Below are 17359 nucleotides of genomic sequence, written 5' to 3' on the forward strand. Positions count from 1 at the left end.
GATTGGACTCGAGAGAGGCACGTAGCTGGTGCTGAAGACCTAGACCTCCAACTGGTACACCATTGAACCGGTACACCATTGAACCGGTTCTGTGTCCATGCTGTGATCAGGAGGGAGGGTGGCAAGGCAGTCCCCACGTTTGGTTGTGTATGTGTTGCACCGCTCACCCTGCTGCTTTGTGTTACTCTGCTAGACCTGGCCACCCAGCTAGCAAAGGCTCAAATCCAAGCTCATCCCTTGCCCAACGAGCAACTAGGGGACGTAGGACGAGGCGCTGTGGGGGTCAGGGTGGCTCTGAAATGACACGCCTGAAGATCAGAAGCAAGTCAACCCTCCACAGCAGATTTGGAGATCCCAAAATCAATCAACTGTTGATGACTGAAAAACCCAGAGTGGTTCACTAACGGAATGTGGCAGGACTTGCATTTATATAGCGACTTTCACGAGCACCGGACGTCTCAAAACACTTTACAGCCAATAAAGTACTTGAAGTGTAGTCACTGTTGTAATGTGGGAAACGGGGCAGCCAATTTGAGCACTGCAAGCTCCCACACACAGCACTATGATAATGGCCAGATCATGTTTATGTTGATTGAGGGATAAATATTGGCCCCAGGACACTGGGGAGAACTCCCCTGCCCTTCTTCAAAAAGTGCCGTGAGATCCTTTATGCCTTCTTGAACCGCTGCAGTCCGTGTGGTGAAGGTGCTCCCACAGTGCTGTTAGGGAGGGAGTTCCAGGATTCTGACCCAATGACGATGAAGGAACGGCCGATATATTTCCCAGTCAGGATGGTGTGTGACTGGGAGGGGAACGTGGAGGTGGTGGTGTTCCCGTGCGCCTGCTGCCCTTGTCCTTCTAGGGGGTAGAGGTCGCGGGTTTGGCCTGTTTCTGTGCCGCACATTCCATGTAACGCCAACCTTTAGCGCCTGGTTCTTTCAGTCGGCCTGTCTCTTGGGCCAATCTTCAGAACGGAGCCAGTGTTGATGCTCCCCTTTACACCTCTCTACAGAACACTCTTCACACCAAGCTCCTCTGTATATTTTATTGAAATTCGCAAAAGAGCAACACATTCATACTCCGCAATCACTTAACATGGAACACTGTTAACACCACTCACCACCTGCAATTCTGTAACCAGGAAACATGTCCAACCGAACAATTGTTGCAGGAGTCCATTTCACGGAGGGAGAATGGTCAGTTCGCCACGCAGAGTTTACCTGACGTCCAGTTCATAGCCAGGAAAAAAATCAACTGGGAGGAGGATTCAAGGAAGGAATGTAACCAGCTCTTTGCACTTTCAAACTAGATCCTAAGTAGTGTTAAATTACGTAAACTACTTTAATAAAAAAAGATGGAGCACTCTTCAGTCAAGTGGCCTGGAGACTTCCAAAGACATTCATAAAACACAAACTAACAAAGTCCTAAGTTAGATGCTGAGGTAATACAGACACCAAAGACTTTAAACTTTGCTGAGGGGGCATGTCAGCACTTGTGAGATAAGTACCACCCTCAGAAGAACAAAAATGTTCGAAATTCCTGCAAACACTTGGAAGATTTTAAACTTTTACAATGTTCTTTTCTTAAAACCTCCAAGGGCCTTGGCCTTATTTATCGGCCAGAGAAGGAATGATTGAAACAAAAAAACTGAATGAAGAAGAGGTAGCTTTTTAAAAAAAAAATAAAAATGTTTTGACATCACCGATGCCGTTTGCAGCCGACTTTGTTCTCGAAAATCCCGGGCTCTTCATTCTTCCCTTTATAAACCGCTGGTAAAACGAACGGTGGCCAGAGGCACCGCTACAGTACAATCCACATGCTGCGCCCACTGTCGGCCAGGCGTTTCAGCGAGCGACCTGGAACAAGAGCCAACGTTCACATTAAACCGCCTCCTTCCCATCCTCGCTCGCCACAGTGCTGAGGCCGGGATCTCAATACAGATCCCCTCGACCAAACCCGACACCACGAGGTTAATCTCTTGCTCACCAGCAGCCAGTGAGAGCGAAAGGCAACACGGACAGTACTGTCAGCGACTGCAATAGTTTAACACGCCTCGCTGACATTTTGAAGGGACGTGTGATTATCCATCCACATCCCACTGGACCCGGGGCACCACATCACTGCGCAGGCCTGCAAAACAACCTCACAGCAGCTCGGGTGGGGCTTCTCACACTCTAAAACGGTGTCGCTCATTAACTTTTTGTCCAGGGCCACTAACTGAAAGAATCATGCTTGGCAGGGGGGTGGGGGAAGCACACTGAGCAACATGGCAATAGACGGCAGCAGAGAGTGACAGGACATGGGTCTGCCTAGATTGCCCGCACTGACTGTAGAACATAAGAAACAGGAGCAGGAGTCGGCCATTTGGCCCCTCGAGCCTGCTCCGCTTTTTAATGGCTGATCCGATCATGGACTCGGCTCCACTTCCCTGCCCGCTCCCCATAACCCTTTATTCCCTTATCGCTCAAAAAATCTGACTATCTCCACCCAGAGAGCTGTGGAGGCTGGGTCATTGAATATATTTAAACATAGAAAATAGGTGCAGGAGTAGGCCATTCGGCTCTTTGAGCCTGCACCACCATTCACTAAGATCATGGCTGATCATTCACCTCATTACCCCTTTCCTGCTTTCTCACCATACCCCTTGATCCCTTTAGCCGTAAGGGCCATATCTAACTCCCTTCTGAATATATCCAATGAACTGGCATCAACAACTTTCTGTGGTAGAGAATTCCACAGGTTCACAACTCTGAGTGAAGAAGTTTCTCCTCATTTAGAGTTGTAAGTGAAGACCAGGCACTTTCCCCAAAGGGAAGGGCAAAATGAAAGCTACAGGCACAGTGCTTCTATTATAACGGGGGTTCCTTCACTCCGACTCGCACTCCCTCACCTTCCTCGGTTGGAGAGCCAGAGAGAGAGAGAAACAGCACTGACTGCCAGCACAGTCACTGTCCCATTGCCAGGCAAACCACGAAGGGAGGCATGTGGAGCTGCGTGCCTGCTGTGAGACACTGGGCAAGGGGAGGGAAGGAAAGGCTGCAAGTGGCCCCAGACTGGACCACGTGCACCAACTGTGCTGCAATGAGCTTACACGCGCGTTCGGGCCACGCGCACCCTCGGCCCACACCTTTATGCAGAGCTTCGTTTGTCATGCGGTTGACGTTGCGGAAAGTACTCTCGGGAACCAGCCACCTCATGGCCACGTCGACACAGCTCTTACGGAAGGTACTCCAAACGCTGCCACTGGAAAAAAAGGATTGGAAAGAGAAGCAAACGTCAGCCGAAATCTCCATTTCGAAAGCGCCAGGTGGTACCGGGGAGAAAAGCACCATTTAACCCACCTTGTTTGCCCCTGTACAGCAGTCAAATCTCCAACTCCCACAGTTGCAAAGATGCCAGTGTTTAGGTTCCATGCGCCCTTCAAACAAGTATGATATGTCTTGGGTCTGAAAAACAACCAGTAAGAGAGTTTCACAGCTACATACACAGAACAGCTTACTAACACGGGATTGGTTATAGGGGGAGGCACACAGTCAGAAAAACAAAGAGCCAGTAGCGCACACAACGATTGCTGTGCTCGTAGAGGCAGTGACATACTGTGAGGGAGCAGTAGCACGTTGAATATTTCAGATTAGAGAACTAGAGCGTTCTGGAATCAACTCCCTGAAAGGGCGGTGAAAGCAGATTCAATGGTAACTTTCAAAAAGGGAATTGGATACTCGAGGAGGAAATATTTGCAGGGCTATGGGGAAAGAGCAGGGGGGAGTGGGACTAGTCGGCTAGCTCTTTCAAAGAGCCGGCACAGGCACGATGGGCCGAATGGCAGAGAGCTTCTGCTCGATATTCGTTTGAGCCCGGGGAATATTTATGTGGACGTTTCCTTGAGGCGATGAAATGGATGTGGTACAGTATGCTTGGTCTGTGAAAGGAGTGGGCTTGGTGAGTCAAATGACCATTTCTCACTCCAGAATTATGAACTGTGCTGTAATCAGGTGGTTAAGATAAATTTAGCATGTCCATTCATTCTCGTTCACAGGAATAGCCGCGACTTTGTGCAGATGGTGGGATTTTCACACGCAGACTAATCGTGCAACCTCCCTATCTCTGTAACCTCCTCCAACCCTCCAAGATCTCTGTGCTCCTCCAATTCTGGCCTATTGAACATCCCCGGTTTTAATCGCTTCAGAGGCCTAAGCTCTGGAATTCCCTCCCTAATCTGACTCTCTACCTCTCTTTCCTCCTTTAAGACACTCCTTAAAACCTACTTCTTTGATCAAGCTTTTGGTCACCTGTCCTTGTATCTCCTTCTGTGGCTCAGTGTCAAGTTTTGTCTGACAATTGCGCTCGTGAAACGCCATGTTACTAGGTTAAAGCCGCAAGATTAATGCATGCAGTTGTTACTCTATGTTAACAGCATAGTGGATCCTCAATAAGTGAATGCAGTCTATAACATTGTGGGCAGAGTATATCACCAGCAGAGAGTTCCTATGGTAACCATGTCTAAACGTGGGCCATTCCCAATGCCACAGCTCCCTAAAATTCAACCCCAAGTTTTTCCTGTCTCAGTATGTGCCATGGTGAAGAGGTGTAGGCAGCACACTGCAGTAGTGAATAGCAGCTATACACACATGCACACGAAGCATCGTGATGTGATCATAGTCACATCTTAAAACTTTTTGTTCATTTTTCAATGAGACATAAAATATTATGGAGCCACACTGATACCCACTCCCCCTTACACGAGCTGCACAATTCAAGAGGGAGAAGCTCACACACACACACACACCTCACACACAAACAGACACACACCTCACACACAAACAGACACACACCTCTCACACACACACCTCTCACACACACACACACCTCACACACACACACACACCTCACACACACACACACACCTCACACACACACACACACCTCACACACACACACACACCTCACACACACACACACCTCACACACACACACACCTCACACACACACACACACCTCACACACACACACACCTCACACACACACACACCTCACACACACACACACCTCACACACACAGACACCTCACACACACAGACACCTCACACACACAGACACCTCACACACACAGACACCTCACACACACAGACACCTCACACACACAGACACCTCACACACACAGACACCTCACACACACAGACACCTCACACACACAGACACCTCACACACACAGACACCTCACACACACAGACACCTCACACACACACACACCTCACACACACACACACACCTCACACACACACACACACCTCACACACACACACACACCTCACACACACACACACCTCACACACACAGACACCTCACACACACAGACACCTCACACACACAGACACCTCACACACACAGACACCTCACACACACAGACACCTCACACACACAGACACCTCACACACACAGACACCTCACACACACATAAACAGACACCACACGAGCTCCAAGTTCACATTTATATTGATCCATAACCTAAGTTACGAGGGAATGGCTGAAAAGACAAGCCAGTGATACAAAGTGTTTTAAACCCTGGTTATGCTAAAAAGGACCCTCAGAAAATGAGTGGGGATCATTTGTGCTCCTCAAGTCGAAGAATGATTGTGCCGGGAAAAGAAAATCTCCCAACTCAAAGCTCCAAAGCCAGCATTGAGGATTCTTCGGTCAAGTACGACACAGGCAGCCGAAGAATGGAGTGAAACGGCCCCAACTCTCCCCCAACGTGCCCCAGGTCCAGCCCCAACTCTCCCCCAACGTGCCCCAGATCCAGCCCCAACTCTCCCCCAACGTGCCCCAGGTCCAGCTCTGTCTCTCCCCCAACGTGCCCCAGGTCCAGCTCTGTCTCTCCCCCAACGTGCCCCAGGTCCAGCTCTGTCTCTCCCCCAACGTGCCCCAGGTCCAGCCCCAACTCTCCCCCAACGTGCCCCAGGTCCAGCTCTGTCTCTCCCCCAACGTGCCCCAGGTCCAGCTCTGTCTCTCCCCCAACGTGCCCCAGGTCCAGCTCTGTCTCTCCCCCAACGTGCCCCAGGTCCAGCCCTGTCAGCACCCGCGCAGCATTTCCATTCCTGAGCCCGGCAGTCCCCATGGTCGCTCCGAGCCAGAGCCGAGCAAGTTAACGGCAGCCGATGGCGAACGGAGTAGACTGTAACGTTACAGGCAGGGGCCGGGATGAAACGGACCGAGAACCACCAAACCCAGCTCACATTGCACCCTTAAAGGCAAGACAGCGAGGAGACGTGCATCTCCTCAGCCTGGGCTGGGCCCAGATCCTCGGGGTGGAAGGTCAGTGTGCGAATCTACTTGTTCAATCCCCGAATGGAACAAAGGGCAGGTTTCCAATGACGGTCGAATGGATGATGTTGAGTGTTGCCTCCGACCCATCAGGTCAACAGTTTGATTACCGCGCTGCACACACTTTCCCCTTACCTTACTTGTCCTTCTTCATCTGAAGGGTAGGCCAAGAGCAGCAGTCCGATGTTAATGATGACATGGTTGGTTATAGGGCAGACCTAGAAGCAAAGACAGATCACGATGGTAAGGCAGTTAATCACAGCCCCGAAAGCCAAGGGAGCAAGGGTGAACCGCGCTGAAAGTACAATCAGAGGCTTTACGCCCACAATTTCCCACACACCACACGAGGCCTTTGAGCAGACAGCACAGAAACATAGAAAATAGGTGCAGGAGTCAGCCCTTCGAGCCTGCACCACCATTCAATACGATCATGGCTGATCATTCCCTCAGTACCCCTTTCGGCTTTGTCTCCATACCCCCTGATCCCTTCCTTTAGCCGTAAGGGCCACATCTAACTCCCTCTTGGATATATCCAATGAACTGGCATCAACAACTCTCTGCGATAGAGAATTCCACAGGTTAACAACTCTCTGGGTGAAGAAGTCTCTCCTCATCTCGGTCCTAAATGGCTTACCCCTTATCCTTAGACTGTGTCCCCTGGTTCTGGACTTCCCCAACATCGGGAACATTCTTCCCGCATCTAAGCTGTCCAGTTCCGTCAGAATTTTATATGTTTCTATGAGATCCCCTCTAATCCTTCTAAACTCCAGTGAATAAAGCCCCGGTTGACCCAGTCTCTCCTCATATGTCAGTCCAGCCATCCCGGGAATCAGTCTGGTGAACCTTCCCTGCACTCCCCCAATAGCAAGAATGTCCTTCCTTAGATTAGGAGATCAAAACTGAAGACAATATTCCAGGTGAGGCCTCACTAAGGCCCTGTACAACTGCAGTAACACCTCCTTGCTCCTATACTCAAATCCCTTAGCTATGAAGGCCAACATACCATTTGCCTTCTTCACCGCCTGCTGTACCTGTATGCCAACTTTCAATGACTGATGAACCATGACACCCAGGTCTCGTTGCACCCACCCTTTTCCTAATCTGCCGCCATTCAGATAATATTCTGCCTTTGTGTTTTTGCCCCCAAAGTGGATAACCTCACATTTATCCACATTATACTGCATCTGCTATGCATTTGCCCACTCACCTAACCTGTCCAAGTCACCCTGCAGCCTCTTAACGTCCTCCTCACAGCTCACACCGCCACCCAGTTTAGTGTCATCTGCAAACTTGGAGATACTACACTCAATTCCTTCATCCAAATCATTAATGTACATTGTAAATAGCTGGGGTCCCAGCACTGAGCCCTGCGGCACCCCACTAGTCACTGCCTGCCATTCTGAAAAGGAACCGTTTATCCCAACTCTCTGCCAACCAGTTCTCTATCCACATTCTCTATTACCCCCAATACCATGTGCTTTAATTTTGCATATCAATCTCTTGTGTGGGACCTTGTCAAAAGCCTTTTGAAAGTCCAAATACACCACATCCACTGGGTCTCCCTTGTTCATTCTACTAGTTACATCCTCAAAATTCCAGAAGATTTGTCAAGCATGATTTCCCTTTCATAAATCCATGTTGAATTGGATCGATCCTGTCACTGCTTTCCAAATACGCTGTTATTTCATCTTTAATGATTGATTCCAACATTTTTCCCACTACTGATGTCAGGCTAACCGGTCTATAATTACCCGTTTTCTCTCTCCCTCCTTTTTAAAAAAGTGGTGTTACATTAGCTACCCTCCAGTCCATAGGAACTGATCCAGAGTCGATAGACTGTTGGAAAATGATCACCAATGCAGCCACTATTTCTAGGGCCACTTCCTTAAGTATTCTGGGATGCAGGTTATCAGGCCCCGGGGATTTATCGGCCTTCAACCCATCAATTTCTCCAACACAATTTCCTGCCCAATAAGGATATCCTTCAGTTCCTCCTTCTCACTAGACCCTCGGTCCCCTAGTACTCCCGGAAGGTGCCCAAGGGACAATTTGATGTGTTTATACGGAGAGAAAGATCAATAACCAAAGGCACAGATATAAAGTCATTGGTCGAAGGATCAGAGGGGAGTCGAGAACTTTTTGCACCCAGAGGGTGGTGGGGGTCTGGCACTCACTGCCTGAAAGGGTGGTGGAGGCAGAAACCCTCACCACATTTTATTAAAAAGTACTTGGATGTGCACTTGAAGTGCCGTAACCTACAGGGTCACAGACCAAGAGCTGGAAAGTGGGATTAGATTGGATAGCTCTTGGTCGACCGGTGCGGACACGATGGGCTGAATGGCCCCCTTCCGTGTTGTAAATTTCTATGATTCTATGAGAGCTATGTTAAGAGGGTGATGAAAGGTGGGGTGATCTGTGGGAAACAGTTGGGGGCTCGTTAGGCTTCAATCTTTTGTCTGTTCCTAAAAATCCATGTGCTCTTACATCGAGCTCCTGAAAGTCCAAGGCAATAACAACTTGTATTTATATAGCGCCTTTAACATAACGAAACACCCCAAGGCGCTTCACAGGAGTACTATGAGATAAAAAATTTGACACAGAGCCACATAAGGAGAAATTAGGGCAGGTGACCAAAAGCTTGGTCAAAGAGGTCAGTTTTAAGGAGCATCTTAAAGGAGGAAAGAGAGGTAGAGAGGATTAGGCAGGGAATAAGTCAGCAGAAACCTGCCAGCCTCCCCCATATCAAGGAAAAAACTGGAATCTCAATCACTCTCGGCCGCTCTCAGACTCCCCTTTATGGGCAGTATCAGAGTGGGTCTGGTCTGACAGTGACACAGATCGTGTGTGGTGCAGGGAAGACATTGCTGTTTAAAACAAAACAGAAATAATAAACCGGGGCTTGAACAGAAACTTTCCATTTCCAACATCCCTTGAAACAAAATAGAACTGCTGACCAGTGATGTTATAGTCTCAGCAATCTCTCTATCCCAAATTTATCCTACGACAGTTTCATCGTCTCCAGAAAAGAAACCAGTTCTAATTTATTACACGGGATACATGGCTCAGAAACAGGCCATTCGGCCCAACCAGTCCGTGCCGGCGTTTATGCTCCACTCGAGCCTCCTCCCGTCTTTCCTCATCTAAATCTATCAGCATAACCCTCTATTCCCTTCTCCCCCATACGCTTGTCCAGCCTCCCCTTAAATACATCGATACTATTCGCCTCAACCCCTCCCTGTGGCAGCGAGTTCCACATTCTCACCCCTCTCTGGGTGAAGAAGTTTCTCCTGAATTCCCCATTGGATTTCCGGGTGACTATCTTATATTGATGGCCTCTAGTTATGCTCTTCCCCACAACTGGAAACATTCTCTCTGTATCCACTCTGTCAAAACCTTTCATCATTTTAAAAACCTCCATTAGGTCACCCCTCAGCCTTCTCTTTTCAGGAGAAAAGAGACCCAGCCTGTTCATCCTTTCCTGATATGTGTGCCCTCGCATTTCTGGTATCATCCTTGTAAATCTTCTCTGCACCCTCTCCAGCGCCTCTGTATCCTTGTTATAATATGGCGACCAGACATCTACACAATTTTATTGGCAATGTTAATCAGCCTCTACTTTGCTCCTCACTTGGGCCAACTAACTTGACACAGACCGAGTGCCCCCATGATGGGGGCAATATATGGACTTGCTCCCTGAAGTATCACATGAATCACTGTGAAGCCACGTCCCGGAACCCACTGCCAGGCTGCCTGAAACACATCCTCGGTTCAGTCTAAATCCACTCACCTCCAGAATCACAATATCATAGTCACTGAAGGAACAGTAGCGGGGTGACCAGGATGCATCATTCCTGATAACCTCATTAATGACGTATTCGAAGTCGAGGGTCAGCTGCTCCACAGTCAGGTACTTGCCCTAGAGATGGACAAGATGCAGGAGATGGGTTGCAAGTGGGACACAAAGTCCAGGCAAAGGACGTCACATATCTCCCTCAGCCACATGTCCCATTGCACCTTTTCTCATGGAAAATTGCAAACGGTTTGAGCAACGCTTAAACCCATCCTCTTAATTTACTTCAATTGCGCAGCACTTATCAGAGCACATACGTATCAAACTGTGTCGGCCGACACTCAGTGGGTAGCACCCTCGCCTGAGTCAGTAGGTTGTGGTTCAAGTCCCACTGGAGCACAAAACTCGAGGCCGACACTCCCAGTGCAGTACCGAGGGAGCGCCGCGCTGTCGGAGGGGCAGTACAGAGGGAGCGCCGCACTGTCGGAGGGGCAGTACAGAGGGAGCGCTGCACTGTCGGAGGGGCAGTACAGAGGGAGCGCCGCACTGTCGGAAGTGGCAGTACTGAGGGAGTGCCGCACTGTCGGAGGGGCAGTACTGAGGGAGCGGCGCACTGTCGGAGGGGCAGTACTGAGGGAGCGGCGCGCTGTCGGAGGGGCAGTACTGTGGGAGCACTGCGTTGTCGGAGAGGCAGTACTGAGGGGGCACTGCTCTGTTGGAGGTCCCGTCTTTTGGATGTGACGTTTAACCGAGGCCCTGTCCGTCCTTTCAGGTGGATGTAAAAGATCCCAGGGCACTATTTTGAAGAGGAGTCGGAGAGTTTAGCCCCTCAAGACTGCCTCGCCATTCATTAGTTCCTGGCTGATCTCCCACCTCAACTCCACTTTCCCGCCCTATCCCCGTATCCCTCGATTCCCTTCGTGTCCAAAAACATAGGAAACAAGGCAGCCAATTTACGCAAGCTCCCACAAACAGCAATCTGACAATGACCAGAAAATCTGTTTAATGATGTCAGTTGAGGGATAAATATTGGCCCAAGACATCAGGGCGAACGCCCCTGCTCTTCTTTGAAATAGTGCTGTGGGATCTTTTATGCATACTTGAGAGGGAAGAGATCGGTTTAACGTCTCATCCAAAAGATGGCACCTCTGACAGTGCAGCACTCTCTCAGTAATGTACTAGATTTTTGTGCCCGAGTCTCTGGAGTGGGACTTGAACCCACGACCTTCTGACTCAATGTGATCTGTAGGGCTCTGTGTCTTATCCCGTGGACCATCAAGTCTTCCCAAACCTGCTCCACCAATCCTGTATCAATGTTCCCTGTAAGCTGCGCTTTGTTCTGCGCTGACCGTTTCTTTTAGCATATGTTCCCTTTAAATTTCCCAGCGTGAGCGGTATTTACAACGGAGAAGCCAGTGAGCGGCCTGCGTGGGACACAAGAACATGAGAATCAGGAGCAGGAGTCGGCCATTCGGCCCCTCGAAGCCGCTCCGCCATTCAATGAGATCACGGCTGATCTTCGACCTCAACTCCACTTTCCCGCCCGATCGCCATATCCCTCGATTCCCCTAGATGATTGGCAAAAGAACCAAAGGCAACGGAAGAAAAATACGAAGTTGTCGCACAGCTTAGAGGGAACATTGTCCTATCTGTGGGTATTCTATGCTACAATACAGTTTACTTACAATACAGTTTACCTTTATCATCCATAATTCATGCAAAGAACAAACAACACAAGCTGCACCGTCGGCATGAACAGATTTCCCAAAAAATGTTCCACTCCCAGAATTCCGATGTAACCGTGCCCCATTGTCACTGCATATTTACCAGTTTATCATCACAAACCCAAATTATCCCAATATGCCGGCAGCTATTGTTCTCCAAGGGAGGAAAAATAAATCCCGAGCTCTGACATTGTTGAGCCAGAAATAGGCAGTCACGGGAGAATCGAGTTACTGGAGCTCTGCATCTTATGATGCAGTTTCGCTGCGAGGCGTATTCGCGTGTTGGTACTTCAGGGATTTACAAAAGAAAAGCACCAAAGATAAAAGACACGTCTGTATTCTGCGATGCTTCAACTTTCATTCCCACCAGCATCCCTGACGGGCCTGGAGGCATCGTGTTCACAGCTCCAGAGACCCTCTCCAGTCAGAACTCAAATTTGAAAAGATTAAAGCTATAAACTTATCAATGGTGACAGCATGGAAGAAGGACTGGGTTTAACCCTAACCCTGAATTGGCCTGGGTTTTTAATCTGGTTTTTGCCTCTCCCAGGAGATCACAAGGCTCCGGTTGGCGTGGAGTGTAGAATGTTTCAGTATAAGGGATGTCACAGTTGTACGAGGCGGGCTGGTTGGGCTGGGTGCTCTTTGCCTTTCCGTCAGTTTGTGCGTAACCTTCAGGACTGCTGACCAAGGGCCGTGCGGCTCTTTGTCGGCCGGCGTGGACATGATGGGCCGAAATGGCCTCCTTCTGCGCTGTAAATTTCTATGTTTCCAAGACCATGCGGCCCGTCGAGCCCGTGCAGACTCTCAGCCAGTCCCACTCCCCCGCCCTTTCCCCGTAACCCTGCACATTCTTTGTCCTTCAGGCACTTAACCAACTCCCTTTTGAAAGCCACGATTGAGTCTGCCTCCACCACCCTCTCAGGCAGCGCATTCCAGATCCTAACCACACGCTGCGGGAAAAATGTTTTTCCTCGTGTCACCTTTGGTTCTTCTGCCAATCGCCTTAAATCTGTGTCCTCTGGTCCCGACCCCTCCACCAATGGGAACAGTTTCTCTCGACCTACTCGGTCCAGACCCCTCGTGATTTTGAACACCTCGATCAAATCTCCTCTCAACCTTCTCTGCTCCAAGGAGAACAACCCCGGCTTCTCCAGTCTATCCCGGTCACTGAAGTCCCTCGTCCCTGGAACCATTCTCGTAAATCTTTGCTGCACCCTCTCTAAGGCCTTCACATCCCGCCTAAAGTGTGGTGCCCAGAATTGGACACAACACTCCAGTTGTGGCCGAACCAGTGTTTTATACAGGTTCATCATAACTCCCTTGCTTTTATACTCTGTACCTCTATTTATGAAGCCCAGGATCCCGTAAGCCTTTGAAACTGCTTTCGCAACCTGTCAACGATCTATGCACATATACCCCCAGATCTCTGTGTCCATGTACCTCCTTTAGGATTGTACCCTTTAGTTTATATGTTCTCTCCTCATTCTTTCTACCAGTGTGTCCCACTGGGCTCTGTTTACAGTTCAATATTGCACCCCACAATGTTACAATCAGTGACATCACGTCGGGCTGCTACACCGTGCAGTCGTTGAATCCTCGTGGCTGTCGGTAGCCCGGAGGGGGGGTGCCACACTGGCAGGTTTTTACCCCTTGGAGTGGGGGGGGGTCATGGCGCACTTGGGCTACGGTGCGCACCGGTTATGTTACCTGATATGAAGCGGTTTCTTTAAAAGGTTTCAGATTCCTTCCCCTCAAGTCAGTCACTACAAAAGGCAGCGAGATCTTATCATCATATCCTGTTAGAAACGAGATCTGGTTTAGTCTCCCATCAATAAGCCCTTGTCTTAGCAGCAAATCAGCTGGCAACAGTTGTACGATGAAACAAGCATTTCTAGACCCTCAGTCGCATCATGAGGGGAACTCTTTGTAAATAACAGGAGATAGCCATTCAAAATACCCGCTCCCTACCCACCATACCCCCCCCCCCCACTGTACCCACTCCATCCCTTCCCCCACTGTACCCACTATCCCTCCCCCACTGTACCCCCTCCCCCACTGCACCCCCCTCCCCCACTGTACCCACTATCCCTCCCCCACTGCACCTCCTCCCCACTGCACCTCCTCCCCCACTGTACCCCCCTCCCCCACTGTACCCCCCTCCCCCACTGTACCCCCTCCCCCACTGTACCCCCCTCCCCTCTCCCACTGCACCTCCTCCCCACTGTACCCCCCTCCCCCTGCACCCCCTCCCCCACTGTACCCCCCTCCCCTCTCCCACTGCACCTCCTCCCCCACTGTACCCCCCTCCCCCACTGTACCCCCCTCCCCTCTCCCACTGCACCCCCTCCCTCACTGTACCCACTATCCCTCCCCCACTGTACCCCCCCACTGCACCTCCTCCCCCACTGTACCCACTCCTCCCCCAATGTACCCCCCCCCACTATACCCACTCCCCTTCCCCCACTGTATCCCCCCCACACTATACCCACTCCCCCACTGCACCTCCTCCCCCACTGTACCCACTCCCCTTCCCCCACTGTGCCCCCCCCACTATACCCACTCCCCCACTGTACCTCCTCCCCTCCCCCACTGCACCCTTCCCTCTCCCCCCCGCTGTACCCTCTCCCCATCCCACTGTACCCCCTCCCCCACTGTACCCACTCCTCCAACCATACCCCGACGGGAGTGACTGCATGTTGAGCACGGGCACCAGTGAGAGCGTGGTGCTCGTCCAGTCAGACGTGGAGGTGAGAATCTGCCTGTAGTTAATAGACGGCAGACCTGCGTGGTTTACCCGCCCACCGATTTAACAGCTCCCCATTGTCATGGCAGCACTGACATTTAATGGCGACAGCGCTCCAAATCACACTAACTGAGGGGGGGGGGGGGGAGAGTGACTTAAAAACCAAGAGGAAACAAGAAATTCAGGCAGAGTTACGACAAACTGTAGCTGAATAAGTTAGCAGGGAAAATCAGCATGGCATTAACGGGATCAGGAAACGACTTATTTTGTATCTGGAGGCAGGTGGGATTGGGAGATGTGGCGGGGAAAGTGGAGTTGAGACCAACCAAAAAAAAAAAGATAGATTTATAAACAGAAAATGCTGGAAATACTCGGGCAGCATCTGTGTAGCGAGAATGTGACAGACCTGAAACATTAGCTCGGTTTCTCTCGCCACAGATGCTGCCTGACCCGCTGAGTATTTCCAGCGCATTCTCTTTATATTTCAGAATTCCAGCATCGGCAGTATTTTGCCAAGGGGATAGGCTTGTTGGGCCGAATGGCCTTCCCATGTTCCTCACGTAGAAACAAGCATTCGATACAATGCAACTTCTGAAACTGCCAAGACCATTTGTGAAGCAACTCGTAGGGGCTCTTACAAAATAACACAAAACTGTACCTCACAGATACACCAAACATGTATCGTTAGGGACAAGCTCGATAACCGATTCTTTGATAAACAGTCAGAAGGTACATCTCAACTTGCAGCAAAGGACCAAGCTCGCCTCAAACTTCACCGTCACAGTAAACTTTATAAACTTGCTCTGTATTTTCAAGCAGACTGCCGTCCCCTTAATAAAACATATTCTCGCTCTATAAGACAATAACCTTCGAGGTGCTGCGCGCTACGATATGATTTACAAACATGCATTAACTCCCTTTTCTGGTTTGAAAGGAATGTTGTGTGCAGGGATTTCCAAAAGGCCAATCGACAGGCAGTGAGTCGGGTGTCCCAGCAAGGAGCGTCGCAGCCAAGAGGCGTTTCCAAGTGGCACCAGCTATCCACGTGCTTCACGGTCAGAACGTCAGCTTGGGGCTTCTCTGCAGGATTACGGTGGGGCAGGAACGACAGTGCGAAGGGGCAGCGATTCAGACCCTCTAAGCTCAGCTTTGTTGCAAAGGAACTCTGGGCAAAGACATGAATGGGGATCAGGAAGAGACGATTCCATTCCCGGAGACTGGTGGGATTTGGGGGTGGGGTCGAGGTCACCCAAAGGAGGATTGGACGTGTGTGGAGGAGAGGGGAAAATCGATCCACAGCATGCAGAATCAGGTGTCTCTTAGATACCTTTAGCAACTGGCTGACGACCTGGTTTGGGCGAAAAAAGATGACGACAAACTCTGGGTGAGATACTGGCCGTTAAATCTTCAAACCTGGATACAAATTTAGCTCAGTGTGGCAAGATGAGCGTCTCTTGGCTGTAAAGATCCAACATTAAATGGGTTTGGCTCGTCTCAGCACGGTTTCTGACGGGCACAAAAGTGTCCCTAACTCAACATTAAATGGACAACCTCACTCAAGAGTCATCATCGTAGGCAGTCCCTCGAAGCGAGGATGACTTGCTTCCACGCCAAAAAGGGATGAGTTCACAGGTGTTTCAATGAAGGACCTAATATTCCGGATCCCGAACTACATCCTGAAGGGTGGAAGATGCCTGTGGGTGGATTTTTTTAACGTGGGGTGACCGTTGCACACCAGCCACACACGGGCTTGACAGAGCTAGGTCTTGGTCCAGTGGCAAGGGTTAACCAGGACGACTGGAGACCAGCTCTGCTACACGGACCCAGTGCGCGCACACATATCGCACAGTGTGGGCTGGGCCCCGTGCTGCCCCAGGGGCCCTGGGCCCCGAACTCACGTCTCTCCTGGGCCCCGAACTCACGTCTCTCCTGGGCCCCGAACTCACGTCTCTCCTGGGCCCCGATCACATTCCTCCAGTCTCTCGCCGCTCCTGCTGTGTCTGCCCACGCTCCAATCACCGACCGGGACGTTGATGGCGTCCCTCTTCGTGGCCGGCGCCCTCCTGCACCAGCTCGCGCCGTTCCTTGAAGTGGCCTTCCCAACGCTGCTGGTGCAGCAGGAGTGCTCTTGTTGGCGCCAATCCAGAAGCTGGGCAAAGGGACAGAGTGTGTGTTGGTCTGTTTCCAACGTGTTTCTGAGCTGGGTGAGAGTGCGTGATGCCGATGCCGGGTCATTGAAAAGAGGCGTGCCAATCTCCAGCACCTCGAGCAGCACAAAAGAAGAACTTCGAAAGAAATAGTTAAGAAGAAAAATAAAACAAAAGCAGGGAATGCTGGAAATCCCAGGCTGGGACTGAAAAGAGAAAACACAGCCCCTTTTGTGTTGCGAGACTGAACCAGTAACTGGCTCTGAACAAAATGTCAATTGCTTATCCAGCCAGCCAAAGAATCTTCTGTAACTTTTCAAAAGCAAAATGAAGCACTTTTGAAGTGTGGCCCCTGGTGCAGGGAAACATGGCAGCTAAATTATACAGAGCAAGATCCCACAAACAGCAGTGAGATGAGTAGATCTGTTTGGCGGGTGTTGGTTGAGGGAGGAGCACCAGCAAAAGGACACCAGACACTCCTTAGCTTCATTGAAAAAGTGCTGTGGGACCTTGTACTCCAACCTGAACAGGCAGATGGCATCTCGGTTTCACCTCTCATCTGGAAGACAATGTGGCACTCCCCCAGCACTGCGCTGAGGGATTATGGGGCTCACGTCCCTGGAGTGGGACT

General features: G+C 50.4%; 1 protein-coding gene across 2 annotated transcripts in view; it reads right to left on the reverse strand.

The window, feature by feature from the left end:
* Window positions 1-1023: 1023 nt before the first annotated feature.
* The window catches only part of dcaf15 (DDB1 and CUL4 associated factor 15), a 32999-nt gene continuing 16663 nt past the window's right edge, over window positions 1024-17359 (reverse strand). For both annotated transcript variants that reach the window (XM_070867172.1, XM_070867171.1), the window contains exons 8-13: window positions 13546-13634; window positions 10109-10237; window positions 6457-6539; window positions 3342-3446; window positions 3128-3243; window positions 1024-1856 (exon numbers count right to left, since the gene is read on the reverse strand). In XM_070867172.1, the coding sequence (XP_070723273.1) occupies window positions 1801-1856; window positions 3128-3243; window positions 3342-3446; window positions 6457-6539; window positions 10109-10237; window positions 13546-13634 (578 nt within the window). In that variant the 3' untranslated portion in view covers window positions 1024-1800. The remainder of the gene's footprint in view (window positions 1857-3127; window positions 3244-3341; window positions 3447-6456; window positions 6540-10108; window positions 10238-13545; window positions 13635-17359) is intronic.

The sequence above is a fragment of the Pristiophorus japonicus genome, chromosome 24 (genome assembly GCF_044704955.1).
Source record: "Pristiophorus japonicus isolate sPriJap1 chromosome 24, sPriJap1.hap1, whole genome shotgun sequence".
Taxonomy (NCBI): Eukaryota; Metazoa; Chordata; class Chondrichthyes; family Pristiophoridae; genus Pristiophorus; species Pristiophorus japonicus.